General features: G+C 44.7%; 1 protein-coding gene across 5 annotated transcripts in view; it reads right to left on the reverse strand.

Moving 5' to 3' along the window:
• Window positions 1-22,451, reverse strand: part of CTNND1 (catenin delta 1) — a 64,613-nt gene that overhangs the window by 17,148 nt on the left and 25,014 nt on the right. For 4 of the 5 annotated variants that reach the window (XM_044420795.1, XM_044420794.1, XM_044420797.1 and 1 more), the window contains 8 exons: window positions 20,870-20,983; window positions 18,609-18,919; window positions 16,372-16,443; window positions 15,652-15,810; window positions 14,205-14,737; window positions 1,986-2,449; window positions 1,695-1,878; window positions 545-662 (listed from right to left, as the gene is read on the reverse strand). In XM_044420795.1, the coding sequence (XP_044276730.1) occupies window positions 545-662; window positions 1,695-1,878; window positions 1,986-2,449; window positions 14,205-14,737; window positions 15,652-15,810; window positions 16,372-16,443; window positions 18,609-18,803 (1,725 nt within the window). In that variant the 5' untranslated portion in view covers window positions 18,804-18,919; window positions 20,870-20,983. The remainder of the gene's footprint in view (window positions 1-544; window positions 663-1,694; window positions 1,879-1,985; window positions 2,450-14,204; window positions 14,738-15,651; window positions 15,811-16,371; window positions 16,444-18,608; window positions 18,920-20,869; window positions 20,984-22,451) is intronic. The other variant, XM_044420799.1, reaches the window with a different exon arrangement.

The raw sequence follows: 22,451 nt of genomic DNA on the forward strand, positions 1-22,451 counted from the left end.
CATGTGTTCCTTTCTATTGGTTGAACAGAAGCTTCTCCTAAAGCTGATTCACTGGCAGTTAAACATGTTAAGCTGAAATGTGTTGATTATTTTTGGCCAGGCCCTTTTCCATTTATGGAGTGCAGCTGCCAAGAACTCCTCTGAAACTTTCCCTGATCCTTGGGCTAAAAGAGGTTTGACACCTCTGCCTGAAGAACCTATAAAATAACTTCTGTGACCTTGAATTGAGCACAGACTTTCTTAAGCAACTTCTCCTCCAAGGGGCCTTATGAAATCAGAGGGGCAAATATTAGGCATAGGGGTGGGGGGGGCAAAGAAAAATATACCCATCTTGCAGCAAAGAACCCCATTACATGACATGGGGGAAAACTATCCTTCAGCTTTTCCCTGTCGATCATCCTTCTAAGGATCAGTACTCACAAAGGAGAGAGAATACAGCATTGTGTGCTTGGGAGGGAAGAAAAGCCCTGGATAATATACTCCCCCATCCGGGGGGGGGGGGGCTGCAGAAAGAACTGAATTGCCTCTTCCTGCCTCTGCTTACCTTGCTGTCTAAATCTTTCTGGCCAATCTCTGCTTGGACAATGCAGATAAGGGCATCCACTAGCCCGTCGCACTCTCGCAGCTTCCGGCGGGCTTCACTCCTCTCTGAGCTGACGTTTCTACAGGACAGAGGAAAGACATGAGAGATGGAGACAGCAGCAGATACCGGCTTTCCGAGCACATCTCTCTCCCTTAGTTAGGACAAATTTCCACTCTTGCTCTGTGCCAGGTTGGGAATCGCTAGCTGCTGGGGTTGAACACTGTACGACACGGTAGAAGTCTATTTATTCAAAACATGTGCATGGCACCCAATTGTGCCACAGCACCTCTAGGCGGCTCACAACCACAAGATAAAAACACAATAAAAACCTAATAAAACCAACAGCACATTAAAAATAACAATAAAATACAAGCAAAAAATACAAAACAAAGGTGTTATGGCATTAGTTATTTTTTTTTTTTTAAAAGGAAGCTCTTCAACGGGCACCGAAAAGAAAGTAAGGAAGGCACCAGGTGAACCTCCTTAGGGACAGTACTGCAAATATGGGGAGCAGCTACAGAAAAGGCCCTGCTCCTGGCGGCCATCCCTCTCACCTCCTTAAGGGATGGCTCACACAGGAGGGGCTTCACCCTGCTCATTCTCTGTGTGCTGCACTCTCCTACCCCAGAAATGAAGGGGACAGGTAAAACCCCATGGGGTACTAATGGCCTGCAGTTAAGAATTCAACATTACTACAAACAGGAGCTCTTCTCTTGGCTATTAGAAAGTGTGCAAGACCCATCTCTCAAGAATGAACATGTAATAGCTTAGTGTTCCAATGTTTTATACATTTTAATGTTCTTACTTGTATTGTTTTAAATTGCTTTGTACTGAGTTGATGGCTTTTAGCAAATAAGGCACTATAAAATATTAATCATAAAGCTATCACAGTTTGCTCGAAGGCAGCCACATCACCCAAAATTCTCCCTCCAGTCTGAAAGCATATCCCACCCCAAGCAAAGTGACCCAAGAGAGTCACACACTTTCACCCAAATGCCTCTTCTGCAGGAGGCGGCAACTTTCAGGGCCCCAAGCAGCTTGCCAGATACCATCACTAGATTACAGAGCACACAGTTGCCCCGGCAGCTGCCACGAGACAGAGCCTGCTTACCTAAGGCAGCCAATGGTGTTTGTGAGCACCGACTCCCACTCTATGTGGCGGGGCTTTGAATCCTCGCTGGGCTCCCTCTCCCATCCTGAGCGTGGAATGATAACCTCGTCGGTGAGGGCATGTAAGGCGTTGTCCACGATGGCCATCTTGATGGAGTCATGAGAGGAAAGGTTCCACAGTGTTCCTGTGATGAGAAGCGTGGTGTTAGTAAGTTTTCTGTGCACACACCAGGCCACGAACCTCACACCTCCTTGCCTAGCCGCTCCCCCTTCAAGATGGGCCAGGAATTACCTGTAATGACTTCTGTGAGGTCCATGTCACGTGCCTTCCGCAGCAAACGCACCAGAGCAGGGACACCGTCGCAGTTTTTGATGGCAATTTTGTTGTCCTGGTCCCGGCCAAAGGAGATGTTCTTGAGGGCCCCACAAGCTCCATAGTGCACCTCCTTCTTGGGGTGGTCCAGCAGTCCCACTAACACAGGAATGCCCTTCAGCTTGCGCACCTCCGTTTTCACCTTGTCATTGCGGTAGCACAAGTGCTGCAGGTAGGCGGCAGCATTAGACTTCACAGCATCCAGACGAAACCCCAGCATGGCTATGACCTCAGGAAGCTCTGGCTGGCGCCAGTTGGCTGCTCCTGGGCCTCCCTTCCGCAAGCTGTCCAGGCTTGCTAAGCTGCCCCTTTCATGCTGGGCCAGAGGGGCCCAGTAATACTGGTCTCTAGCCATGTCATCCACCAACATGTCCTCATAACTCCTGCACACAGGGGAGAAAAGCAAAGCAGCTAGTAAGTAGATCAGGAACATAACCAGCTTATCTATCCATTGCATTTATATCCCACCTTCCTTCCACCAGGGCACGCAAGGGGTCTACATGTAGTTCCCCAGGGGTCCTCTCTCCAGGCAGGGACCAGGCTCAGAGCTGCTTAGCTTCAGCATGGGGGCTGCCTCACATGTCTTCAGCATACACCCTGGGACCAGTTTTCATACATTTAGAGAACAGATTTTGGTGACCAGAAAGGGTCCCCACCCCATAAGGCCCTGGCTTCAACAGAACTGCCTAGGTGTGCCAGGGAAGGCAGGACAGCACAAGGGCTAAGAAGTTGCACATAATCACCGCCACTGCCTGCACTGCTGTTAGAAGAGGCTTGGAGAGCCTCTTTCTGCCCAAGGGCCACATTCCAGTCCAGAGAAGCACAGCCTGGTGGGAGGCATGGGCCGAGGCAAAAGGAGCATACTCCAGAGCAGCAGCTTCTCTTCACTTAAAGTGCTGGCTGTCAGTAACTAAGCCTTAAGGAGCAGCATGTCTGTCATTTAGACTGGGGGTGGGAGTAGAGACTTGCAACAAAAGGCAGGAAATTGCTAAATGATAAGTGGTTAGGAAAAGGGCTGGGAAACTGAGAAACTCAAGAGGGCCAGACTGATACTTCTGCATCTCTGTGCTACATCAAAAGCTTAAAGGAGATGCTCTGTTGACCAAATCTTTGACAGCACCACTGGTGAAGAAGCAAGCAGGTGTGAACATCACTTGCACACGACCAATATATTTAGCAAGATGCAACTGGGTCCCCGAGTTGTCTTTTCCTGGTTCCAGCAGTATGCAAGAGAACGGGCACTTGCTCTTCATTCTGCCTTACTACTGCTCAAACATTCAGGGCCACAGAAAGATCACAGATCCTTGGTAAGCAGCTGACCTCAGAGCTGGGCTCGAATGAGCCATGCATGGGCAGTAAGAATGACAGCAGCTTACACAGGTAGAGCTTAACTAGCTCAGGAAGAAGAGGTGGTTGTTCTTAATGGAGGATGAGCAAGTCCCCAGGTGTTAAAAATCCAATGCAGGCATTGCAGTCATTGGGAATTTCAGTACTACCTGGAAACAAACTAGCTGTTTTGACCTTTTCAGATATAGAGGGCTTTGAACTGACATCCTAGGCTGGCCACTAGAGGGCAAGTTAGTGCCATTCACACCTAGCCAGAGTATATCCTGAGTCATCCAACCTATTCCCACTGCTCCAACATACCAACATAAAATTACTTTGAATACTCCCTTCACCCATTGCCATTCTCTGCACTGCCCCTATGCTTACACTGGTTAATCCAGGCACCAGCTCCTCCGAGGTGAAATTTCAAGGACACCGTATTTGTACAAGGCATGATTGTGTTGCAACACTAATGAAGGCATAAGGGCATTTCAGACGTGTGCACGCATGCACTTTGCTAAACAGCAAATGCTTTTAAATGCAGGTGTTTTCTTACATCAAGTTTAAGAGGCTACCTACATCTCTGGATTTCTCACAGTTAATGCTTTGGGGCACAGAGTAGACCATCTTTCCCTTCAGCTGCCTCATCAGCAAAATCTCCCCTTTCTAGAAATGAAAATAGATCCTAAGCTGGAATCCCTGCTTAGCAGTGACAATTCCTCAGAGGGATCCATAAAATAAGAATTGTGAAGACACGGCAAACTGAAGGAACACTGGAGTGAGGTGTGGGGATAAGAAAGAGCAGCAGGAACAACAGTGCCTCTTGAATGGCAGAAGTCTGTCTTGGCAACAGACCGTGTATAGGGACAGATCCCTTGCCGTACTCATCCTAACCCTGATATTCAAAACCCTGAATGTGTCAATTTGCTTGTTCATAGATACATTCTCATTCTGTATCTATATGAGAGAGAGAGAGAGAGAGAGAGAGAGAGAGAGAGAGAGAGAGAGAGACCCCATTTGTGAGATGCACTTAAACTGTCTCATGAGGGTTTTTAGAAAAAGATGAGGCTACAGAATGTTTTCCAGAGATCACAGGTTTATATCTTAATGACCCCACTTTTATTTAAGTATCTTACTATTGGAAACAGCAATAGAAAACTTTATTATGGGGGGAAACATCTTTTCCCTCCTGTCCTTTCATTTAAATGCAGTAACCTGATCAGCATGCACAACACCTAGCTCCTGGGTTCTTATCCTTACTTCTTGATAACTATTGCTTTTAAAGCCAGCTAGCAAGCAAAGCTGTTACCACCCAGTCAGTCAAGAGGTGCAGAGTAAATAAGATCAGTATGCTAAAACCAAGAACGGCCAGCCTGATTCTGACTCTGCAAGATTCTACCTTCACCAGACATACAAAAAATGTTCTCTGCTCTTTGCTAAAACTGAGTCATGCCACTTTTATCCAAGTAATTAGCCTTCTGCCTTATGACCCCTGGGATGAAACATCTTTTCAGACTGCTCCTTTCAGAAAGAGCCAGGCAGCACCCGCCACCCTCCCGCCCCCACGTCTGCTATCAGGAAGCGCCTTATGCAGCTGCAACACCTGTAATTTGTGCCCACACTAAGGCAGTGCCAAAGAAATACAGCTCAAGACTCCTCCACTCACCATCTGGAGCAGTTCTGTACACATGAGCTTTTGGCTGAAGAGACCTGACATGATGATTCCCTTCCTCTGCAATCTTCTAGCGAACAGTCTCAGCAAAAGTATTACTCAGAAGCAGAGCGGCTGCATTGTGCTATATCACTACTTGAGGACTGGAAGGTTTTCATAAAAAAGAAAGCAAACCTTCCCAGCCTAGCTTGATGCTATCAGGCAATAAAAAGGAACCCAGAAAAGAGAAGCTGGTATTAGCAGTGCTGGGAAAGACCTTTACCTGCCATTACACAGAGTTCCTGGCAAACTATGAACTTTTAAAATTATACTTCTATTTGGTTTTTCACTGCTGGTTTGATTGTTGCTTATACTACTGTTTATCCTCGTTTTTGCACTTTCTATTAGTATGATTTTATGTGGTTTTTAGCTTTATTTAGCTGTCATTGTTTTATTTATTCTTTTTTTCATGTTAGCTGCTGTGCTATGTACACTATGCAAGCTGCCCAGAGAGCCCTTGGGCTATGGGGAAGCATACAAATGTAATCAATCAATCAATCAATCAATCAATACCTAGTAAATGGAGGGTGAGGGAAACCAAACAAGTCCAAGTGTGTGTGCTAGGCAACACTTTCAATCACACTGTTTTGTTCTCCCTAATCTCCTTTTTATCTTCAAATATTCAAGGAGACTGTTGGAATGCTGCAGGTATAACAAATAAGTTAGTGCTACTTTTAGTGCCAAAATGAGACACAGCAGATTTCCAAAACCCACCCAGTTCTTCAAAAGTTTAGCAATAATCCAGGAATCCAACAAATTTTGAACAGTCACAATTTTGGAAGTGTGGCAGCTCTACCTTGATTAGTCTTGTGGTTTTGGGCCATAAAAGACATTTTTCTTTGTTGCTCCTACCCTCCAGAAGACTTGGGGTCTTCCTAACAGAATCTATTGCTCTTCCACCAGAAGCTACAAACAGAATTATGACAGACTTTTTACACTACTGGATGGATACTGTGTATTTTCTGTGTATAACCCATCCATACCAATGTCCTTAGCACTTACATTTTATTTAAGGCTGTGGTGCTCATAACACAGCAGTTTATCAGACTAAATTTACAGCACACATTTACGATACACATTTTATTCAGTTTTAAACTTAAGGTTTTTATAGTATGTTGTACTTTGCTGTTATATTTCTTGGTTTTAATTATTGCTTTGCAAACTGCTCAGAGAACTTCGGCTACTAGGCAATTTAGAAATATAATAAATGAATAAATACAACCATTCAAATAGATGTCATTTTAAATACATGTTTATTTTTAATTCAGCTTTTAAGTAGTGCACCCAAGTTATATTTTCTTTTTAAAAATGTTCTAATAATGAAATGCCATTTAAATGAAAGGCTGCTACACTGATATGCCTCTCCAATGCAATGCTGTATACCAGGAAAACAAGGGAAGGCTACGAATGGATGATAAGACCATGTGGATTTCCCGCAAAATGTGAGTGAAAAAGCCACTGCAGTTCCACAATAAATGCTCATGTGGAAGCAGCCGAGCACTGAAACTGGGCTCTTCTTCCCTGCAGTCTTGACTGAAGTGGGGACTTTGCCCTGAATCTAAAGACTGTCCCAGACATAAGATGAGTTGAAGACCACAGTTACTTTGCTGTTTTCATTGCACTTCCAAAATCTTTATTTTTTTCACATTTACAGGTCACACTGCACTTATGCCATGATTATCTTTAAAGCAAACAAACCAAACCTCAATTTACAAACAAGGCAAATGGGAGTTAGCCCATGAAATCAGTGTCATGTGAGCTGCAAGGATGCCTTTTGGCTCCTTAATGTCTCATTTTTTTTCTAACAGCATTTACAATCTACATTTAATGAGGAAGTTGGGGGTTTTTTTGTTGAAGTATCTCAAACTTTTGGTTTCATGTACTCTAACCAATTATGTTTCCAGAGAATAGCTTCAGCCTAGTGGTTTTCAAACTGTGCTCCTGGGAAGCTCATCAAGAATATCTGTGCAGTCAAACAAGCTTCCTCTGAAGACACAATCTACTAATATGTTTTTGCATTACAACAAACCACTGCAAAAGGGCACTGGGTTTATTCTGGAAAAAAGATAGGCAGAATTAACTGGCAGATGAGTGGGTGATTTGCAGTAAATCCCAACGGTTTAACAAAAGCAGCAACAAAATTACTTTCCACACAAATACACCCTAAATTATACTGCTGAAATACATGTGCACGTGCATGTATGCACAGGTATATGGACTGCAACATCCATTCACTTCTTGTACTCAAAACAAATTCCTAGGGTCAGAATTCTTCAATTCTGAGTGTATATACATCTTGTATACCAGACACTGGTTGGTAGAAAACAGACTATCAAATGAAGTAGATTGGTTGATAGAAAGCAAAGCTGTCTGTCCCCTTCTGTTCTAGGGGGCATAATTTAGTCGATTTGGGACAACAGCAGAAAAGAGCTGGCTAACACTCTGCGTCAACCAAGGATGCAACCAAAATAACCTCTGAAATGCAAAGGCCACGAGTAACACTTGGGTTCTTTTCCTATCAAACAAGCCAGTATGGAAAGTGGTCCCTAAAGACAGGAAGCCTAAACTGATGAAGACAGTAAGTATCTACTGCTGCAGAGGCAGATAGCATCGGTTAGTAGATGCTTCCCCTCTTGGAAACTTGTTCATGCAAGACCTTCACATAGTTCTACATATTTCTAAAGCCACACACATGGCTCCTTAAACATCCTAATCTCTTAAATCAGAGCGCATACAAGAGACACTTGTCCAATCTTAACTCTCTCTATTTCCCCTCCACTTTAATGAATTCAAACCAAGGGGATAGTCCTTAAATCCTGGTAAAGAGCAGAACACCTGGATCTGGAAAGCTGCTCCAGGAAACAACATCCAGGTGCTCTTATCTCCAGCTTTTCTGGGGTAGGCTGGAAAAACTGTTGCCTGAAAACCTGGCGCAGATGCTCTGTTGCCCATGAGTGTTGACAATTCCAGGCTTGCAGGACTGCTAATAAGGTAGCTTTCTAATGTTCGTATATCCCAACAAAGAAGCAGCAAACTGACCCAAGCCAGTCTAAGCCTGTGTGACAACATGAGAGCAAGAGAGAATCGATTCTCTACAGCAGCTTAATGTCAGACCATATAATTTCCTGATGTTCTATGCATGCTGTTTAGCAGAACTCTCACATGTGGCTCTTCCAACCTTCATGGCAGATTAGAGTTAAAGGATACTGAACTCACTAAAGATCTTTAAGGTCTTCCTTAGCAAAATGCCAAGTCTCCATGGTCAAAAAGAAAGAGAGAAAAAAACCACTTTGCTTTGCTCGGGAACAAGTGTGCCAAGATGTGATTTGGCTAGTTACCACCCACAGGAATAGCCAAGAGGACTCCTTCCTCCAGAAACGCGCACACAGACAGAGCTCAAGTCATGACGGTAATGGAGATGATGGGCTGAGGAGCCAACTGCAGCAAACACTGGATTCCACAGATTTCTGCGATTTTTATCAGCCCCCTTGGAGCACAGCAGTTTCACAAGTGGCCAGCTAGAGGTCAAAATCCACACAAGTAGATTTTACTGACGCAATTTTATAGCAGTGTGATTATGGGGTCACAGATCAGACTGTGGCAGCATGGAAAGCAAATGCCGTTTTTATAGTACGATGCTCAGGCTAGCAAGTTGTTTAATCATTCACCGCTTTCAGCAAACAAGCAGCAGCAGTATTGTGGGCAGGATTCTTACAACCAGCCACATGCAGCAGCAGTTAATCAAACAGCACATTTCTTTGGCTCCAGGAAGAAGCAACCTGATCAGCCTAGAGTTGTCAGGCATTATTTATTAAATTTGTAACGCGCCTTTCCACCAAATGGTGCTCAAGTCATCTAGCTATAATACAGATAGCAAAATACAAATATACTGAAACAAAGACAGGCAGATAAAAAATCGTTTAAAACCCAATAAAGAAGCAGCCGGTGGAACAAGGCAATATTTACATAATAGTCAGGTACTGAAACCACAGACTTGTCTAAATAAAAACACATTTGATTCTAGTGGAAGGGCCTTTGAAAGAAGTTCCATACTTCAAGAGCATCCACTAAGGTTGTTTCTTGAATGCTCACCAAACACACTTAAGCTATAAGAGGGACAGAAAGCAAAGCCTCCCCCAAAGGTCATAAAAATCAAGCGAGGCTTGTATGAGAGAACATGGCCCTTCAAATAAGCAGGTCCCATGTCCTAAAAGGCTTTTGGACAAGTGCTCTGAGTCTGCCCAGAAACAGAATGGTAGCCAATGAAACTGTTGGAAATCATATACTCCTTTTAACTGGTCCCAGTCAATAACTTTGGTTACAGTTTTCCAAATCAGGTGATGTTTGTTTGCACTTGAAGGCAGCTTCAAGTAAAACACTCTTCTGTCATCCAAACAAGATGCAACCGAGGCACATGCTACATGGGCAGCTGAAACATCAAGGACTGTCTGCTGTTTGTGCATTCATTTATAGCATTGCAAAAGCATTCCAAACTACCAAAAAAAGCATGGGAGCCCAGAATCAGGTCTGAATTTAGGAGCACAGCCAAACTGCAAATTTAAATCCTCAAGGGGTCTATAAACCTATCCAAGAAAGTTTCTTGATCTATCTTTCTACTAAATAGAAGCACCTCTGCCTTATCTGGCTTGAGATTCAATTTGTTCACCCTCATCCATTCTGTTACTGACTAGAGAAAGTGATTCAGAACTTCCTTAGTTTACATGTAAAAAGAGGAAGAGTTGAATGTCAATAGAACATTGGGGTTACTATTAAACCCCAAACCTCCAATAGGTTTGGGGTTTAATAGTATGATGCTCAGATGATTCATAGAATCATAGAATACTAGAGTTGGAAGGAGCCAGATGGCCACTGGGTCAAAACCCCTGCTATTGCAATACACTAAGTTATAGCATCCCATTTAGAAAAGAAAGCACTTAGAAAGAAAGCACTTTCTGAATGCCTCCAGCAAGGGAGAGCCGACAACTTCTCCAAGTAATAGGTTCCACTGTCATACTGCTCTGAGAGTGAGGAAATTCTTCCTGGTGTCTAGTCTAAATCTGATTTCTTTTCACTTAAGTCTGTTATTCCTTGTCCTGCACTCTCGAATGAATAAGAAGAGATCTTGTCCTTCCTCTCATGTTGATGTTCAAGAGCATGGAGGACAAATGGAACCCTGAGGAACATCACAAGCCAGTAAATGAGATGTTGAAGTGGCATCCCCCTGCACCACCTTCTTGAACTACACTTCAAAAGACCATAAGACAATGCATCCCAAATTCAATTCCAATCAAGTGCTCCAAATAAAGGTACCATGACTGATGGTATTAGAAGCTTCAGAGAGATCTATTGGAACCTGTCTTCATGACCTAATGATGACCCATGAGTGCATCTACCTGTAGGGACTGGGCCTGCTTCTCCCAAAATTCAGCATTCTAAGATGACCCCAAATCCAAACTGGAAGAGGGTGGGGATTGGAATGTTTAGCGGAAATGCCAAGGTTCATGAGCTTTGAGATAAGCCAAGCAGTTGGTAAGAAGCAGACCATATCCAGTATGGTGCAGCAGGGGGGGCACTGTGGAGCAGGGAAGATAAGAGAGGAAGGGGTGTGACTTTATCAGTTCCATGGTCAGACTCCAAGTCACAGGAGCAGGCCAATTAAGTAACATCCCTGCTGCCTGACCAACAAGCAGCACAAATCTCCCTGAGGATGGAGCTAACTCCATTTGGTGGTGAAGAGAGGAAAGGAGTTCAGTTAGGAAACAACTCCTGCTGTGTATGAGAACTAACTCCACAATTAGAGGGTCTTGATAATTGCTCCCACTAATAATCTTAATATTACTCTCCTCATATCACAAAGCCAGTCTTGGCTGGTTAACTTTCACATAGTTAAGACTGTAGTTAGAAGCCTCTCATAATGATGTGATGAGAAAAGGAGAGGGGTTGGGGGAGAGGGAGAGGGACTAACTCACTTTCCCACAAAGAGAATGGCCACATTCTGTGGGTTATGCTAACCCAAAGTTGGGTGAAGTAATCTGTTGACCTAAATAAGAACAGGTAATTTTTGCCAGCTTTCAGCCCCGCCCCACCCTAATCAGCACCAATCCAAGAGACTCCCAACAGTTTTTAATATCTGTATATTAATTGGTAAAGAATAGTAAGTATGAGTGGAAAAATTGGGCAAGTCAATGGATAAGCAGTCAAGCTGACAATGATAAGACTTTACCAATTCTAGACCAACACAGGTATCAAAAGCTACCACAACAGTTCTTTCTTTTGCACAAGATGCATGCTTTAGAGGTTAACCCAAGAGGGCCTGGAATTCATCTTCCTGGACAACAGCAAGCCAAGCAAAGAGGAGTGTTACACAAGTTGCTCAATTTGCCTGCCATTAATTCAGGTGCTTCACTGCAGCTGCAGAATATAAACCGGAAGGGCTGGGAAGAGTTGGAATGTTGCAGTGTTATCTTGGATGGGGGACAGGGGGCAAAAACACAGGAGTCAACACTGGGCCAGGGACAGGCATGCAGAGGGCACACACTGTCAGCTAGAGCTGGAAGACAGACTGAGACCAGAGAAGAGGAATGGACGCCATGCCAAATAATTGCCACTACCCAGCCCCATTTTACTCTAGGCCACACCACTTCCTTTTCATCTGGATGCTTAAGAGAAGTGATCACTTCAATGGGCCAGCCCAGTAAGTCAGGATAGTGCTCCTTTAGTGCTTTTCAATACAAGTTCTACAGCAGCCACCCAGATTGTGGCATAATCACAGTCCATTCATTTACCAGCTCAGTGAGACAATCTAAGGGAAAAATAAGGTAATTCAAGAGAGAAGCTTTATCACTGTGACAGTGGTCTGGGGCTATACCCCAAAGGTCTGGGGCTACACCCCAAAGAAAAAGCAGAGCCACACAAAACAAACCACTGCTGTCCACATACAGCAGACCATGCCGTTCCTATAAGCCCCTGCCGCCTCACTGGCCCTACCACGCCAGGAAACTTGTTGTCAAGCCACAGCAGGGGATGCTGCCACTGCTGCAATCCAGTGGGTGTCTCAGGGGTTTCTGAACGTCTTTCAGCCTGAACTGAATTTTGGAACAGCTCTCAGGGACTGTGTTCCAATGGTGGGTGGTGCAGGAGAAATGCAAAAAGGGGGGCACCATATCTTACATCCAAGATCATTCTGCCAGTAGTTGAGCCTTAGAAGAGGGACTGAAGCCTTTAGAATTGGGGGTGGGGACTGCACAAAAGCCAGGAAACACCTATCAGCAGTCAGTATGTACAGTGAATGGGCATGATCATCTGGAGAAGCCCTGAGGGGTGGATTGGGACCTCCAGCAGGCCAGATTTGGTCTGCAGGCCTGAGGTTCTCCCTCTCCACTGCAAAATACTTAAACAATATGAGGTGTATATTCAGTATACATCGAGTATACTGCCATTATGTACTTAGCATTTTATAGCATTTTGGGGGTATGTCCTTGTGAATTCTTGATAATTGTTACGGTAATCCTGCAAGGCAAGCTAGTATTACCCCTCACATTATAAAGGGGTGACTGACAGGAGTTTCTTGCATAAAGTGACTTGGTAAGCACAGACAGAAGTCTTCAAATGAGATTTTCCATCCAAAACTGAACCACAATGCTAGCCTCGAGCAAACATGGTACAAGTTCCAAACCCGCTACAACATTGCCCGATGCCTGGACATATCAGGAAGGGGTGCAGTACCCACTTAAGGAACATTTGATGGAAATGGAAACTAATTGTGCAGAAAGCCATTGACAGGACAAGTATTATAATCCTGAATAAGTTGAGGACACCTTTCTTACAGAGGCAGTGAACCCAAATCTGAGTTACACAACTTTTGCTTGTGAGTGGAGGACAGAATGCATTAAGGTTCCATCAGTGGATGTGTGATAAGAGCAGTAATTAATTGTTTAAGATATATAATTTGCCTTAACGGCTTGCTTATATGCAAGCAAATTATGACTAGAGTTGAGATCAACAGATCACTTGTGTCAATCTAATTCTGATGCAGACACCCATTTCACGCCTCCTAAAGCTGCCTACGGATTTCATCTCACCATGGAAGTGATTACTCTGCCAAGATGTGCAATGTGTTTTGATGTTCTGCATAACTGCAGGAATTCTGTCAGCTCAACAAAGCTGTGGTGCAGGCTCTCCCATGGCATGCAAATTTCTGGAGCAGGAATATGCTCCCCCCCTCGAAAGGGAGACTTTCATATGCAAACATGCTCCAGCTAATAGTACCACTGTCTCCAGTGTGAAAAACTAAGCAAAGGGAAAGTTAAAGGGAGAGAGTGGGTGGGGAGAAAAAGAAGAGCTGCTAGAAATGTGAACATCTACTTGACCCAAAATATCTAAGTGAAATTCAAAACAGATGACCAATTCTGGAATTTGCTCTACTGGAAAAGGGTAGGGAAAACTTAATTTGAGGGCCACATACTAGCAGTGAAGGTGGGTGGTAACATCCCTTCTTCCAACCTTATCCATACCACACAGACTCATGCAGAATGGGAGGTTTAAACATGTTGCTCAGCTGAGTGGGAGAAAGCAGGAGACCAGGAGGGGTTGGAAAGGAAGGCTTTCCGGGTCTCTGAATCCTTCCCCCCGCCCCCAGTGTGGACCACCACACCCAGAGACTATATATGCTCTTTGTGGGGAATAAGGAAATTAGAAAGTCTGTAAGCCATGAGAAATGGAAGCAATGGAAGAGAAGATGGCTAGACACTTGATAGTAAAGACATTCCACAGTCAGGGGAAAACAGAGAATGAACCAAAGGTTTCCTTTGCTGGTTTCTGTGTCCTGCTTTTATCAAGGGTGCCAACTTCGCTATTGAAGAAACCTCCAGAAAGATGCTGCTCTCTCCCCTAAACCTCAAGAGCAAAATGGAGCAGAATCTATAAACTTGCTTCCCAGATTGTATTATTATTCGTAAGTGCAACAACATCTTAAAAGATAATAATTCTGCCCCATTATATTATTAACCAATGGACAGAAAACATCCCTCCAGGACTGCCTTAACAAAGCTCCTACAGTAGAGCAGGAACAATAAAACTGTACAAGTCATAGATGTTCCTACCTGAGTCTCGGACGATGATCGGAGGGTGTTCCAGTCCGCCGGGCTGTACCATAGTCTTGCATTGTGCCATAATCCAGGTCATCACATCCCATGCTACGCTGGTCATCTTCTAGCCCATAAGGCTCAGCATGGAAGCGATTCAAGTCCATGTTGCTTCCCCCTACCCGCACCTGCGGCTGAGGGCCATAGACATCCTGCCGGCTGGTCGCCCGGTAGCCATCCATGGAGGGACGGTAGCGCTCATCAATCCGGGTCACACGGGACAGGCTGCCGTAGTTATGTTCGCTGCCATGATAGCCATCCTCGTATGGGCGGCCATAACCATCTGGATAGTGGTAATTTCGTGGGAGGGTGGCCGTGCCTGGCTGGCTCATGTAGGCACCAGGGCCACCGTTGGTGTTTTTCCGGAAGTTCCTATCTATGGTCTGGATGTAGTTGTTGGTGACTGGAGAGCCATCCGCAGGTAACCCATCTGGACCGACAGGAACTTGCTGTACAGTGCGTGTGGTCATGGTCTTCACTACTTTTTTCACCTACAGAATAGTGACACAAAAAGCTGTTTGGCTTCTGACACTTCCTCTCAAGCCACAGTTGTCTTGACAGCTGAAGAACTTGGTTCACTGCTCACTTCCTGCACTGTGTATTTTCCCATTCGTTCCACTGGGCATCACTCTCCATAGCCTCCACTTCTGTAGATCTGTTTCAAAAGTCTCTTGTCTTGGGGCAGCTTTCTGTGCCACCCTGCCTAATGCCTGCAAATGCTGCACACTGCAGGAGTGTTGTCCAGCTGTGGTTCTTTGCTACTGAGGGACAGCGCTGCAACTGAAGTTCTTAACCCCACCCCAAGACACAGCAGGTCAGCATGTTGCAACAAGGCCAAGCTGCTTAAGCAATCGGGAGCTGGTGCAAGAGCCGTGTGTCCTATCTCTCCTACCCAGCCAAACACTCACCCCATGGCTTCAGATCCTCTGCTAAACCATCACCTTCAATAGCTCTAACTGCTGTCAACATCACTACCAATATAACTGTTAACTGTTCAACTGGGCAGGTGCAATTTATGCTCGGGGGCTGTGACGTCTTCCATGAATTATTTGGCTGCATGATGTCCATCCTGACCTTTGGGGGCGGTAGCTCTCTCAGTACCTTAAACAGCCCTCACAGGCAAAAATTGAAAGGACTACCTGCTTCTTTTGCTCTCACTGGTTCTTCACTGACCACTGTCTGGCACAAACACACAGTCTTACCTCCTCACTATCCAGTTATCAAGGAAACGGCATGTTCAATAGACACAGGCAACCTGGAACCTCACAGGCATTTGAGAACAGAACTTGCATAAGCCTCAGCCAGCATGGCCAATGGATCAGCAATTCAGACCCAAAAACTCTACAAAGCCCCAGGACACCTGCTCCAGCACACCAGACAGGATGATTCGTCTGTAGCTCCTCACCGTGGTCTCCGTACGGCGGGTTGTCCCATCATCTGAGGTCTCTACTGACACAACTGACATGGCACCCTCTGGGTCCTCCTCCATGGTGTAAGTCTCTTCCACAATCTGGCCTGGGTCCTGCATCCTGGGAATGGTGCTGTATATCAGGTGACTGTGGTCCTAGAAAAATGGACAGTATTAGCCCAGTTCTGCCACACCATACTAGAAGAACTCATTCCCCTCAAACCAGGCTGTAATTGCAGAGTTCCTTATGACATCCGCCCCCTCTCTCTGGAAACAAAGAAACATAAAAAGTTGCCTAATGTGAGGGGACTTTTTAGCCAAAGTTCTTTAAAAACCACTCACACAAGTGCACAGTCTTATGCAATTCAACACTCTACCATGTCAGTTATGGTTTTTGAGGTCAAGTAGTAATTCAGACTACAGCTAATGACTCAAAAACGACAAAGTCAGTCAGGAGACATAAATGAGGTGGCATCCAACCCAACAGAGTGAGAACTTAAGCGTCTTCTCTGCACGTACTTAGCCACCCACTGCTGCAGTTCGGGCTTCTTCACTTTTTATGGAAACATAAAGGCTGCCCTATCAGGAGGTCTATAAATCAGGCTAGGTGAGCCTTCCCTAACCTGGTGCCTTCCAGAACATTGGATTGTAACTCACATACTCTTCCAGCAAGCTTCGATAACTAGTCAAAGATAAGCTCTCGGTTCTTTTCTTTACCTGTGGTCCGTTGAGTTTCAGTTCTGAGAATTTCTGCCTCTCCAGGTCAGCATTGCCCAAAAAACGGCCGTTCTGCAAGAGACAACAGGCATGCGTTTGTAACCAAGCTCAGGAAGCAAGAAAAGGGTGGAGAAGAATCACCCAAGACAGTTGAGCACCTTTAACTGGACCACTTTCATGAAGGACCACCATGACTATATGTTTGGCTTGCTATCAATTAGGAGTTTAGAAGGTTGGGCTGGTGTGATTTGAAAGTGATAAGGTAAAATAGCAGCTATACAATGCATATAGTTCATTAGATGGTTTTAGACTTCTCCAGGAATGCAGAGAAAGGTGTATAAGTTATCCTATTAAACTAAGAAAAACTATACAGGTTGAAAATGACACATTCTGGAAATAACTTGGTCAGACCCCAATGCTACAGGCACCAAAAGCTTATCTTAGTAGCTGACTAAAGCAGAGATGAACACCATGAGAAACCATTCAGAGGTTAGGAAGAGTAACTTATGAATGTAAATCAAACTTTATCGCCATCCTACTCCTACTAGGGAATTCATACTAAAATGACTCACCCATCATCAAGGCTGGATACAGCTTTCAGAAGGGCTTTGCCCAAAATACCCTCAACAGGCCTCTTCCCTAAATTTCACTTTTTACCACCAGCAACCTGGTTCTCACATCACAGAGCCAATTCCTGAGTTGTTTAGGGTTTTTTTTGTTGGGTTAACTTTTGGCAGATGCTCAGTTCTCACATCACAAGCAACTCAGGAATGTTGCTCCTGGATTCTTAAAGAGAAGTGAAAGCAAAGAGTTTGTCCTCACTGAATTTCCACAATTTCCATCTTAAACAACCCAGATCGCTGTTGGTAGCTGTTAGCCCCATCCTTCTTTCTGATCACTGCCATCATTTCCTTTCTCGAAAGGCAGGGAGTCAATGAGCAATTTACTGCTACTTCTTTTGACTACCCCCATAGTCTGGGTCACAGTGGGAGACAGGTGAAGAAATACACTGCCATACAGAAGAGGATGAGCAACTCCAGAGGGCTCTTGCCAATGGCAGGCATCCATGACCACCAGAATGAAAAGGAAAGACATAAGGAACTCTCCAGTTCAGCACCCTGTAGACCTGCAACTGCATTCACCTGTTACACCTCTAAAGCAGCTTCTAAGCCCACTGAGGCAGGAATTCTGAACTCCTACACAGAACCCGTATAGTAACCTGGGCCTCCATAAGCTTAACATATGCATTTTTATTTTAGTCACTATCTACTTCCACATCTGTATCCTTTAAGGGATACAGATAGTTAGAAGAAAGCAAGAATGGAAAAGTAAGAAGAGCTTGGTCTAAAAGCCTAACAGAAGTCACTTTCGCCACTCCTTGGGATGCTACTACATCCCTATGCACCTGCATTTTTCAAAGCTGACAGCTGCATATCAAAGTCCAAGGACTGCATATGGCTTAGAGATTTCATTACATTAAGCAGTATACAACTACTGCTAGGAAATAAAATAGAAGCATTACCACTATAAATAAGGAGGACTTCATTTTATTGTTTGGCATGCAATAGTTAATACTTATTTGGCCTGGGAATTTTTTTCGGGGGGGGGGGTGATTGTTCCGCACGAAATAGTTAATACTTTTTTGGCCTGGGAATTTTTTTGGGGGGGGGGGAGCCCATCCCATCAGTCTGAAGACCTCTTTTGGCCAGATACCACAGTCACAGCAAGGAGGCTTCAATTGCTGCTCGAGTCGATGCAGCAGCTTGCACAACATGCTGGTGAACAGTGGCTCAGAAACTATTTATTTAACCCAGGATATTCTCTAGGGAGCAAAGCACTCCAGTGCAATGGCTCGCTAGAGCCAACTCCACTTTCCAACTATGCATCCACCACACGAATACTAGTTCTGCCCTCCCCACTGTCACTTGCAAGCACACATTCCCCAAGTATTGCGAGTGCAAAATGTAGCCCAGAATTGGGAAATAGGTCTAAAGTTTAGGCTCAGAGTTGCTGCTCTTTAATTTCTGCCTCATACCACTCTTAAAGAGCCTTGGCAGGCTGTCCGATCTTCAAGCGTTGGGTGATTCTGAACACAGAACTGCAAGACCGTTGGACCAAGCTGCTCCACAAAGCGTTTCCAAGAGAAGCCACACAACCAAGGCGGCAACCCAGCAGGCACCACTTACTCCGAGGCAGACAAGCATCCCGCTTGCCCACCTCACCTGAGGCCCTTTTACCTGGTGCCGGCGTGTGAGGGTGCCGTTGGCCATGGTCTGGCTAGCATCCTGTGGGGAGACACGGACGCGCTCCAGCTGTGCAGAGACATGGCGCCGTTCTTCCTCCAGTGCCCGTGTCAGCTTCTCAAACTGTGCCTCCTGCTCTTTGACGGAGGCCAGTATACTGGCCGTCGACTCCACTTCCGAGTCATCCATGGTTGTGAAGGCCCCGTGCAGGGGGAGAATGGGTGCAAGGCAAGGAGATGCCACGGGGTTTGTGGGAACTGACGTCACACAGAAAGGGGGTTGGAGGGGCGAGAAGGAGCCCCTCACTTCACACACAAAATTGGGGAGAGAGTAAGGAGAGAAAGAAAGATCTTAGATCAGGGAAGAAAGGTGATTTTTTTAAAAAGAAAAAAAAAACTTGAAGAAGGCCAGACTCCACTTTGCCACCTCTCCCTCCCTCAAAATCAGAAGAACAGGAAGAGTCAAAACTACCGGCCTCCCCCTTGGAGCATGTTAACTGGTTCGAGAAAGAGTGAAAGAAAAGCCATCTCCCTGGAAACCAGCCTTCTCTGACCTGATGCCCCCCAGAAACACTGGACTGTAGCTCCTAGCACCCCGAGTCAGCCATAGTCCACATCTGGAGAGCACCAGGTTGGGGGAAAGATTGTTTAGACTATGGACTTTTCCACATTCTCTGTGGTTTGGCTCAGCTTCTTCCGGCTATTTTACTAACAATTCCTTAAGAAGATCCAGGTACTTTTCTTGTACCCCATCAGATCCACAATCCATATGCAGAAGGCAAGCAGGAAAAGACAGAGTATTGTGCGTTTTATTTACACAAATGCATATAATGCCTTGTAAGCGTGGTTCTCAAAGCCTGTTAGTGCAAGGAACAAGGAAGACTGCCCTCAAAACTGTCATTTGGACAACACTTCCAGCTCAAGGATTCTTCCTGTAAACAAGACTGGTCAAAGCAGTCTGTTTCAAAACATAGGCCAACTCTCTGTTAATCCCCATTATTACATTATTTATGCTACAGAGGTCTTTACAGGAGGGCCACTCCATCTCAGACATATGGTCTGCATGAACCTAGTCCAACCTGCTTGCAATCTCCAGTTTTGACTTTATTGGCAGTTCTAAATCTGACCTGCCTATCTGGGTCCAGGTTCCTTGTCTCCTGAACAGGAGGCTGCATGTCAGCTTAGTTCTTATGCATTCCTATCAGGCTGCAATAGCCTCTGAAGACGTGGCATTTGGGAAAGAGAAGTTGATTGATCTATGACCCCCCCCCCCAAAAAAACCTGTGGTTATACTGGGCAGCAAGATGAGCTGCCTGTGCCAGAAAGGGTGGAGCGGGGGGGGTGGGGGGAGTGCAACTCTTGGGAAGAAAGCTCCAATATCTTATTTCAAACACATGTACATGTGGTGGGAAGCTGCAGTATTCCACTATGCATACACGCAAAATGTTTGCTGCAAGACATTGTTTACATGCTTGTCAGCAATTCTCATGTGGAAGAAGTCAGTCTCATAGAAACAGTGGTACTTGATGTTATCCAGTCAAAGCTTTCCAAAGAACTTTGAGAACAAAATGACCACTTTCTTGGCTTCAGGTACATTTGTGTGTTGTGTGTGGTAAATATTTTAGGTTGATATTTATAAGTGGGTTCATTTTTTTTATTGTATTGCCCAGAGAATCCCAATTAGTGGGAGACTCAGAAAGATTTTATAAATAAATAAATGATCCATTTGAAAATCAGGAACAGAAAACCACTCTTTTCAATCCTCAGACTTAGGTGCAGTGCAAGATGTTCCTCAGGCCAATGCCTTTCAAGAGACCCTTCCAAGCCCACTTTTCATCAGCTGAAAACTACAGCTGTGCAACTTTAAGTCCCAATCGTAACAAGGCTAACAGGACAGGCAAGGAGAGTAAGTCCTTTTGCAAATCATATCCCTAAGCCTACGGTTGATGCTGGAGTGCTTAAGGCAAAGCACTGGCATATGTCCAACAGGAACACCTTTGACACACAGTCTACCTACTTTATGAGTTTATAAAGTTGATTTTTAACATAATCCACACAGAAAAGAGTGGTGAATGTGGGAAGGCTGGAGGGAGATGATACCCATGCTTGTATCCCATTCCCTGGGACTTCTGCTCCCCTTACCACAGGAGGAATTCCCAACATTTTAAAATGGTTAGTCTGGAGAAAAATGAGCCCACTACCCATAATGGCAGAGAACATCATGACATTAAGACTGATTTTCCATTCTATACACACCTGTGCAGGAAGGCTGGTCTGATTTGACTGGTTAAGGCACAGCCTGGTCTAAGTGCAGAAAATCATGGGAGAAGTAGCCCAGCCACCAACAGCAAGGAAGCAGGAGGGAAAAGGCTGCAGAGACAGCAGGAAGGGGATAAAATATATATATTTAAGTATGAATTTTAAAAGGAGAGAAGCAAAGGAGGCAAGTAAGGGAGGCTCTATGAGCAAACCAATTTTTATTTATTTTTACAAATCACAGTATCATCCCACCATTAATGCCCGAAGAGATTAAAAAGGGCTCTTAATTAAAATAAATAAAACAAACCCATTACCCAGTATGATACAAGACCAGCAGAGTGACTCATAGAAGTGGGACTTAACACATGAAATGCCTTCCCACTAGCATCAATGCTGTGATAGGGTTAGGAAATGCTCCACAAAATAGACAAACGCTCTTCTGCTGTTAGCAGGGCCAGGGCTCTAGCGCATCCTGAATTTGTGCCCTTATAAAATGCTGCTAGTTGTATTACTGAATTTGCATTCACTGGCAGAAGCATCCCATGGGGGAAAGAGAAGCCAAGTTTTCCTATGCTCACACCAAAGCAGCATAACAGGGAGGGGTGCATTTAAAAAAAAAAAGATTCAGTAAAAAGCCAGCATCTTTCCCCTCCCATTACTCTCACATACAAACTGCACTTCATTGCTGGTACAGTTTTTGCCTCATACTGAATATATGAGAATGATGGAAGGGCTCTGGATCATGTGTATCTACAGGCTCTCCTGCACACCTTTTTGACCTCTTTGACAAAGAAGCAGAATTTGCAGATTTTCCCACAGCTGTAGTGAGGTTTCCTAAGTAAGCCTTTCTTCTTGAAGAACAGAAATTTCTCTCCACCCTCAGAGATGAAGAACGGAAAAATTTTGTGGCCTCTGGAACTCTTGTATGGACCACAGAATTGCAACCCATGTTTGCAAGATTTCAATTCACTGTATCAGATTTTAAATAAGCATTTTTAGTCAGATGTTTGGTTCACAAGGCTGGCTATCGACACAGATGAGAAGTATGGGAAATATGAGAAGAAAACAAGTCCACACTTCTAAACTAGTTAGCTTAGTAGGCCAAGCATACAGATCTGGTATGCTGGTTGATGAACGGTAAGATATAGAAGCAGTGGTTCTCTCCCGCACTTACATCCCACCTTAGGAAAGTCTTGTCCTAGCATGTCAGAGTTCTTTAAAATCCAGTAAAAAAAGCAAAAAACAAAATCAAGGCAGAGATGGCATGCTTGAACTAGCCTAGCCTTGGAGACAGATAATGCTTCAACCTACTTTTCCCACGGTGCTGGTGACACATCAGCCCCTAAAAACAATTTAACCATAAGGCCATGGGCATAACCATTTTCAGGGCAAATCTCTTTGAAGAACATTCTAAACAGAGAGGAGAGAAGTTTAGCAAAATCCCATGACTATGATCTGGAACACAGGAGCCCATTTTGCCACGTTCCAAGAAGCCCAAATCAAAGCTTCACCTAATTCCCAAGCAACATTTCAGTCAGTAATCCCAGCCAAACACACCCATGCACAAGGCCCGATCTAA

The sequence above is a fragment of the Varanus komodoensis genome, unplaced genomic scaffold (assembly GCF_004798865.1).
Source record: "Varanus komodoensis strain SLA01 unplaced genomic scaffold, ASM479886v1 scaffold110, whole genome shotgun sequence".
Taxonomy (NCBI): domain Eukaryota; kingdom Metazoa; phylum Chordata; class Lepidosauria; order Squamata; family Varanidae; genus Varanus; species Varanus komodoensis.